The 9691-nt window shown below is 34.7% G+C and overlaps 1 protein-coding gene across 1 annotated transcript in view; it reads right to left on the reverse strand.

Annotated features, from left to right (window-relative positions):
* Fim (plastin-2 fimbrin) overlaps positions 1 to 3879 on the reverse strand; it is a 47493-nt gene extending 43614 nt beyond the window's left edge. Inside the window, exon 1 of the mRNA XM_017904279.1 lies at positions 3551 to 3879. Coding sequence (XP_017759768.1) covers positions 3551 to 3601 — 51 coding nt within the window. The 5' untranslated portion in view covers positions 3602 to 3879. The remainder of the gene's footprint in view (positions 1 to 3550) is intronic.
* Between the last annotated feature and the right edge of the window lie 5812 nt (positions 3880 to 9691).

Raw genomic sequence — 9691 nt, forward strand, 5'->3', positions numbered from 1 at the left:
TCCCTACTTTCTCCCTAATAATAAACAATTTAAAGTATTCTTTTATTTTATTTCGAATTTATTTCTTATCAATTTATGCTTACATTACAGTACTTCGTATTATCGTGTGTGACCAACAATTTGTTTCCAGGGACAATTTGTTTTTACATCAAATAAAAAATGTAACATCAAATTACTAGAAATACGATTACACGCGATCGTGTAATTAACATGCTCGTTACTCGATGCTGCATCCACTTCTGAAATCTCATTGATCCGAAGCAGCGAGGTGCCGATTATTTTAATAAAAATTTCGAATTAACCCACGTGCCCTAGATAGTCTCACGCGGGATACCCGATAGGGAAAAAGAAAAATAAAACTAGCACAGAGAAGCGTCTACCTGTGTGTTCCATAATCGCTTTAGGACTCTTTAGAGCCACGAGGAGTGCTACGACTCCCTTTCGAGCACCCTCTGCCGAGTGCAAATACGAATCCCACCTCGATTACTTCCACTAACGACTTTCGCTACCGGAAAGTAAATCCGAGACAGCGCAGGAAGCGGAGGGAGAGTCTATTAGATCTGTCCGCGTCCTCCAGGCAGACAGACCGAGTTAAGCTCCCGCTGAAATCGAGTTAAGTACCCCGATACTTGAAGCACCTTGACCGTCGGAAATTGCTCGAAGAATTCGATCTGCTTGAATAACTTAAACAACCCTATTATCCGGTGAACATCAAATTGCCTCTGGCCAATCCAGCTGATAAAACAAATTTTGTTTTTCTCCATTCAAGTACCTCGATCATCAAAAGTTACTTCGGCAGTTTAAGGAACTTCGAGAGAAAGAATAATTCGAGTACTCGACGAATGAATTTTATTGTATCCTTTTCCTTTTTTCTTTTCCCATGGTGTGGTTTTAAAGAATTATAATTGGTTCGAATACTTTAACTAGTCTATTCAATTCCTGCAATACTATTGTATTTTGATTACGCTGGTATTTTAACAATTTATCTATAGTTAATCTATAATTAATTCCTCTCTAGGATATTTTTAAATCAAATGATTTGAATATCTTATGTACTTTATTAAATTTCTGCGATTTTAGTAGCTTGATTATTAAGCAGAGATTAATAATCTAATACTTTTCTTCGAGTCGAGTCGGATTATCTCGATATTTCGAATATTAATATACGCCAATACTTCTTTTGCAACCAGTACGGTACAAAACGTGGAATCACAAAATTGTTTGACGAAAATTTAATATTCGAATTATTTCAATATCCACGATATAATAATCCAATTCTATTTTTCGATTATTATCTCGAATGCTTTCATTTTCACCATACCGATATCCCCATTTTCCTGATCAGCTGAGATTCAAAATACAAAATCCCAAAGATCTCAATCAAAAATAATATTCGGATTACTTCAATATCGACAATATTCCAATATTTCAATTATCATCTCGATTATTCTAATTTTCACCGCACCGATATTCCAGTTTTTCCAACGAACCCAAATACGAGATACGAAATTCCAAGATGGCGCGATAGAACTTAAAATCCAACGCGTGCAGGCCCACACTGAGCATCGCGTCAAGGGTGGTCCCCTCGCCGTGCCCTTCGACGCGTACATTCGCGTGTGCATTTTCGCAACGCTGCAACGGGCAGGATGTCGCGGAAGGGGTTGTGTTCTCGCACCGGTAACGCGATCAATAAGATAATTGAAGACTTTCTCGACAATGCCGGCGGAAGGGAGCAATTTTGCCATCTCCCTTGTACTTGAGCAAGGTCATTGTTTTCGAGGGGATTCTCATTTTGCTCCTAAGCACCATCCGCATGAACGATTATAATTGTATCCTGCTGGCCTAAACGCACGCTACTCGCCTATCGCCCGCGCCATAAACGAATAAATCGAGGAGAAAGCCGACCTAAACGGTGGGCAGGACCATGACTCATAAATTGCAAATTCGATCGATAGAACGATGACGATGGAGTACGCGTGAAACAAGAAACAAGAAACAAGAAGTGTACAAACTTCAATCTATATCGTATATTACTTTATAATCTCTGATTGGTAACATATACATAGAAAAGGAGAGAAAAGAAAAAAAAAATTCAACCGTCTTTCTTAAGTTTTATAACTTCTTTCGTCGCGATAAGTATAAAAAATAGTACATTGATTATTAAAACTATGCGAAATTACATGTTTAATAAACACGATATTCGTATCGAGAAGAAAAATATATAAATGTTCATATATCGATATTGAAGGGATCTACCTTAATATGTCGTAAGCTTGTACGAATAACAAATTAATCTCTGCCCGCAAGACGCACAGGCGAGAGTGAAAAACTTCGCGAAACGAGACTACACGCTCAGTTAATCAACCATGAAAACGACCTTTTAGGGACAAGGAACAACGACTTGGCAACGAGGCGTCAAACTCTACGAAACCGATCGAAAAACCGAGAATGGCGGTCGCGCTGTGTATATCCGCGAAGAAATAGTCCAACAGTAATGGCGAAAAATAATTGGGACGACTGTGGATATTCGAAGGACGAGCACGTGCGACTACGGTCACATGTCTTCCTTCGGTACGTGAGAGTGCAGCGACGCGGTGTCGAGAGTTGAAACTTTTCTCCTGGTATGGGCATAACGGTATCGAGGAATTTTAGAGACATTTATCAGGGGAAATTAAAGACAGAATGGTCGGTTTCGTTAGGAAGGTACATCGATTACAAATTCTTGTAAAACGATGATGAAATTGCGCAATAAATAAAACTGTACGGTTTAAATGTTAGGACGTTTCGAAACTTTCATTTGCCTCGCGAACCTATGGCGTAGAATATAAATAAACTCGATGGCAGTAACACGAACTATTAACAAAACAAATAATACGTGGTTCGTAACGAACGTAACAGTTAATGAACACTTTTGTCTGATCTGCTTAACAAGCATGCGAACACGCAGCGCGAAACACGTTGCATACGTATAGTACGAACAGAGAGAGTGCTTACACGTGCGTGAACGTGCGTACAAGGGAGTATAAGTGAAAAGTGACCGGGTCACGCCACTCGATATCGAACGTAATTACGCGCTTGATCGATTTGAAAAATTGTTGACGTTCGGCGCAGCTGAAGCCGGCAATGCGTCCGTGAAACGTGTATACGTCGTTTTTCTAAACGGATTACGAATGATTCATATCCTCGTTATAAGACAATCGCATAAAATTGCACTGATTCATACATGCATGTATAATATCACTGGAGTAGAGTATTGGAAACTTACTCGATTAACAATTTTTACACCGATTAACCGTCTTTTATTATGCTACACATAACGATAAAATATATCGAATCCATTGCACGTTGCACACGTTTGAAATTTCGCGAAGGCTTGGTGTAAAAAACGAATAAACCGACTGTAGGGCGGCGACACCCGGCGTAGTCCCCACGAGGGTGGGTTTTCACGAAAGCATGCTGATAAAACCGGCGATCGATAAGAAGGCAGGGTGTACGTAGTAATATGTGCAACATCAATGAAAAACTATAGGACAGAGATAAAAGGACTCACCATTTGAAATTGCTCCAACAACTCCTGCCGGTCGTCGATCGCAGTGGCCATGTTGTTCGAATATATAATCCTTCCGTCTTTCCTTTCTCTACAGTCCTTGCGTGGCCCTTTTCACTTCCTCTCTTCGTCCTTCTACCCGTTGTCCAGTGTACGGAGTACACACAATTCGATAGGAAAATGTGTAACACGAGTCGGTAATTTTCACCCGGTACACGCGGGTAGTTACAAAAACGGTTACTTGAGGCGTTCTCGCACCTCGCGTACGTGTTTCTGGTTACGACGCGGTCACGAAGCAGCCAGACACCGCGGGAACGCGTCCCACTATTACGGAGTCGCAACGAATACTGAAACGCCGTACACCAAACGGAGCGCGCGCCAGTCAGCCGAGTACTGGCGAGAACGGCCGAACAAATACGAAGGGATCGCCGTCTTGACACTTTAGGACACATTCGTGCTATTCTTCAAAAATCACCAGATATAATAAACGTTGCGATTCTAGTTAATCCATTTGACACACGAACAATCCTTTATTGACTCTTCTTTGGTTTTTGAGTTTCATGTTTCTTATGTAAACAAATTTTTAATAATTTCGTGTGAAAAATGCTTAATATTAATCGACTCGACGTTATTCCCTTGATAATATTTAACAAACTTTTTTCGTAAATATGCCGTGACACGCAAGTATTATTAAATTCTCACATTTTATATTCCAATTTGTATTTTTCAGCATATATTACACCCGAGGGAACAAAAGTATCTCTTACTTGGAACTATTCTCTTCCGCCTTCAAAGCGTTACAGTTTTAAAAACCTGAGGGCGGAAGTTGTCAAACGAGCGCCTCTTCGATCTGACAGGAGACATCTTCTCTCTGTGAAGTATTTCATTCGTCACAGTTTCGTTCTTTTTTCGAGAACGAACCATAAAATACTTTTTGATTTGTCACTTTAAATCGTTTTATTCTGGTGGACCGAAATTCTTGATGAAAAAGGACGCTCATTATACGAGAGGTTAAGTTCCCTTTACTTTTACATCGTATTTTATAACGAAATTGTTTCAATGCGCACAACAAAAATACAAGTGCCACGCGCTATAAAATCGTAGTCTAGAGTAAAATATTGCATACTTCCATGTACAAGAGATCTTAATATGATAATTCGTAAGATAAAACCAGATCGCTTAAACAGAGATATATCGTTCTGTTTCGATTTTGCAGACCACATTCACACATCAAATTCCCAGCTACACAAAATGTAAAAAAGGATTGGACAAAAAGAAGGCAACGATGCTTGTTTACCATTTTTTCTATTAACGTTATCGCATGTGGATAATGTTAATGATATTCTTGCCACAGTTTCGTATCGACACGAATTAAAATATCATAAAAGAATATCTAATTGAATAAGCATAAGTTGGTTGGACATTGAACAATGATTATTTTTAACAAAGTCAGAGCGATCAAAGGACTTTGTCTTTAAAATAAATTAAAACACGATAATAAGGTATACTATTATTAGTCATCGAAAGTATATAAATAACGATGATGAAGAGATCGCGTTTAAATTGCAAAAAGGTAAAAGGGAGGCTGATGAATCGCAAGTATTAAACTTGACAGAAATGTACAATGAAACGCCATGGTAGTGAATCATTTTTTACATACGCAATAAGAGACATACGTACATTAGGAGCAAAAAGTTCAGGTTGAGTCATTCGCTTAAATTGCTTGATGCGACGTGGAGTCTGTTTCCATGCTTGATTTGATATTGAAATGCATCGCTGAATGGATGAACAAAGCAATATGCATAATTCCGCAAAACATTTACGCGTAATATTTAAATTAGTAACGTTAAATGTCACGTATTAATTACTTGTATTATTCAACATTGCTAAAATAATGGATGTTATTACTATGGAAAGTACACAAAAGGGAAGCAAAACAATGTTTGGAAAACGAAACAACTATTATACAAAATCGATTAGTACAAAAGAATACTGAGAGGATATACTTTATATATTTTATACGTAACTTCAACGCTCCTGGTGAAGTTTGATATTCAACTGGAAATCATATTCGCGTTCTAATCTTTATTCTAACGCCTGATATATTACTTTTGCCGAAAGCTCTGTCCTACACAAACACGAATCTTCTTCCGACCTGGCTTGCTCAACTTCCCGTTGTGCGTCATATAAACGAGAAATTCATGTCTCCCCCAACTTTCATGTTCCGCCGCTCTTTATTGACATTCTATCTCTCCCACCGGTTACACGAATACGCTTCCACGGACATCGACCCCTTTTAAATAATGTTACGTCACGAATAGCAACGACATTATTTGATAGAAAATTCTTAAATGTCTAATGCATTTTCCAGATGCAACAATGCAACGTCAAGTTACTTGAACATAATTTGTAAAATATTTACTTTCTGTTCTTGCTATATTACCATTGCGAGTATGAGACGATAAAAGAAAAAGCAGTATATGAAATTGAATGTACATGTACACATATACATTTAATATATTTTATCGGAAATCAAAGTGATATAATCTTACAAATAAAGGCTACTTTAACACTACTTAGCCCTAGGTTACATTTACTGTCTCATAAATATTTCTGTCTAAAATGATTTGTGTATAAAGGAAATAAACAATGTATCTATGTGTTATACAGTAAAATAGTTATTTACGCAAATGTCGATGACGAAGTATTATATTTGTTTGGAAACTTTCCTTGTAAAGAAATTAGCTTTAAGAACAATCGAGAAACACAAATAGACAAAAATGTAATAAATACAAGAAGATACACGATAATGGTTCTCTATCGACTAAATTTTTGGTGGAATTATAGGGTTTCTTTTTTGCGAGGTGGAGTTCGGAATAACTAAAACACGTTTAACATTAATGAGCGTCTATACTGATCTTTCTGCATAATACACAGAAGAAGAAAAAACAAAGAAATAAATGAGTTTAATATAAAAATCGTTACTAGTAATGGTGCATTAGAAATTAAGTAACACTTTCTGTCTATATATCATTTGAATAAAAGGTCGTTCCAACTAATAGTAAGTAGTCATCATATACAAATTGAACAAAATTATGCCGACATTTCAAAATGATGTAAAATAAATATTAATTGGCACAAAAATAAACTACTGTCATGAAGAAGCAATTTTGCAATGATATCACAAAATAGAAATTTCAAATGAAATTAAAATTCACTTGATTATACCTTACATAAAATTTATAGCAGCGTCTCCTTTAAAAAAAATATCTTTACCAAATCAAATAAGAAAATGAATTACACATTAAAATAAATATTAGATACACTTGGAAATTAAATTGTGTTATATGTAAAACTAATGACCTCTAATTATAACTTTAATTTACAATTTGGTCGAAGCATAATACTTCTGTTCCTTTTTGTTTAATAATACTCCTCTCGTATGGATTCAGTGATTAATCAGCTATTAAGTGCAAGTTACGTAAATATTTCACTGTAAGAAGACTCAAAATCAATACTAGACACTTTGTGCTTATCGAGAAAATTAACAAAGATGAATTTCTTTCGTTATAATGATTAGTATAATTTCTTGGAAATGCGTAGGCACTTGCCTCGTATTACGCTGAACGGGTGATCAGTATTCAACATAGTGTACACTAATATTTTATGGTAAAGTACAATGTTCAATTTTTCTTTCATGTCATTTGTCACAATGTATTTTTAATGATAGTGTACCACCTAATGAAGCACACAAATTTATTGTTCGTCTTTTTCCTTTTCTTCTCTTTTTTTTTTTTTTTACGTTTATATCTCTTCATAAAAAATGATTCTAAGTACCTTGTACAAAATACAATAACTAATATACGTACATGTGTATACATATACATATACACATACATATGTTATTTTTATTACGAAAAAAAAGAAATGAAATTCATACCTCACCTAATCGAAACGCGCAAACACACTATCGTTAGAAATTCACTGTATTCCCGCGTATCCAGGAGCAATAATCAAAGAGATTATTGAGCCTTTTTGTATCTGTACAAAAATATATGTGTGTACACATAATGTCTCATCGATTCGGTGACCATACAGTCTGTTTTAAACGAAACATGTAACATATTAATCGTGGATGATGCATAATACTTCGGTATTTCCTTATCGCTACGATTATCTTAAAATGAATTCTGTTAACCAATTCGTCGAATAATCGCTACTTCTTTACGCTACATCGTCTAAAAATGGAACATGAAAATTCGTTAACAAAATTCATCCGTTATGCTAACATCAACGATTCGCATCCTATGTTTCGATATGCAAATGTTTAAAATGTTTAAAACACACTGTGCGTCGTGTCATCCCACACATAACATGCATTCATATAGTTTTGGTTCATATGAAAACTCAATGATTGATATTTGTTGTCTTTAACAAGTAATTATACAAAATTTCTTGTGCTGCTAGTACAGCTTCGCCGACAAACCACAATAAGGGTACTTTTTTTATACATAATGCAGATTTGTTTTTGCATATCATGCAAAAACTACATTAATAGATAAAGACACGCACATAACACATTTGCACAAGAGTAAAACGGATCAATTTTTATACACATAAGAAAAAAAAGCTCAACTCAACAATCATATTAAAAAGTAACTAGAGAACGTCATTATCAACTAATATACGAAGCACGGTTTTGTACCAGAGTCAACATTAAATACAGAAATTACATCTCGTAATCTATATTTGAGAGCGATGGATTTCTTGCTTTTTCTTTAAAATTTTATTTTATCGAGAATGAGATCCATATTTGTAACATTTATAACATTTATAAAATGATTTATTACGGAATATACCTTATCGTTAGCGTAAGTATCATCTTCGTAACATTTAGCGATTTTATAATACTTTAATATACAAAGTAGTAAGTAAGCTTTAATTATACTATATCGATGCATTACATTATGCGAATGTTAATAATAGAGGAGAGTTAGCAATTTTAAAGATTGAACTCGAACTAACGTTAAGTGTATAAAATGAAAGGAATAGCACACCAAGGTATAAATCATCAACCTACGAAATATTACAAAATGTAATACAGTCATAAGAAGGATTAAAATAAATATTTTCATCTATTAACCGGTTGAAATCATAAAATTAATATTTTATAATACTAGAAATAGAATTTGCGTTATAAAATGTATATTTTTTTTAGGCCATTTGGAAGTTCTTCACTGAAATCAACAAAACCATACTATAAAACAATTACCTAAATATTCGTGACAAGAAACATGAATAGACATAAGAATCAAATGAGTTTGCAACTCGTATAAATCATAGAAGTTGTACACTCTGGTCCAAAATCCAATGAATTCCAATCAATTATTTCAGGAAGGCAGATTTAGATATGCTATGTACCTGCGTGTCAATTCTTTTTATACAAACTGTAACTTACTTCTATGTTTCGATCTAATTTCTTATATATATTCTTATACATATATATATACACATATATGCATATATATATATACATATATATGCATATAAATTTTACATATATGCATATATATATGTATAATATCTATATCTTAATACACACATATCTCAGTCTATCTGTACATACTATTTTAGCGCAAGGGAAATTCTCTTGCACCATTACAATTAAAAGCCGATACAAAATCTGACGGAATCTTCTGTCAAATAGAAGTAATTTAAGATGATTTTTGTCTCATTATGCCGTCGATAATTTCTCTCTGGTGTCACAGATGACCCAAATCATTAGGGCAAATTGTATTCTCCTCCCCTTCCCTCTTTATTTTTTATATCTTTTCATGTCTTATTTATGAAAAGTCCATCACATTCATACTATAAATCGCATTACAAATAATGCTAATGCATATCGTTAATTAGTTAGCAGTCATTGGTTTCGCTAAACCTGTATTTTCTTTTCCATCAACATTCGCAGCGAGAGATAAGAAATAAGAGTTACAATGAGATGCAAAATACCAATTTTAGAAAAACCCATTTTATAAAACCACAAAATAGTATTATATCACGGTTCATCCGTGATACCTGTTTTGTATAACATGTATTAAGATTTAGAAATTTCTTTAATCGGAATCTAGTACTTAATTAAATATT

The sequence above is a fragment of the Eufriesea mexicana genome, unplaced genomic scaffold (genome assembly GCF_001483705.2).
Source record: "Eufriesea mexicana isolate 0111107269 unplaced genomic scaffold, ASM148370v2 scaffold2792, whole genome shotgun sequence".
In the NCBI taxonomy this organism is placed as follows: Eukaryota; Metazoa; Arthropoda; class Insecta; order Hymenoptera; family Apidae; genus Eufriesea; species Eufriesea mexicana.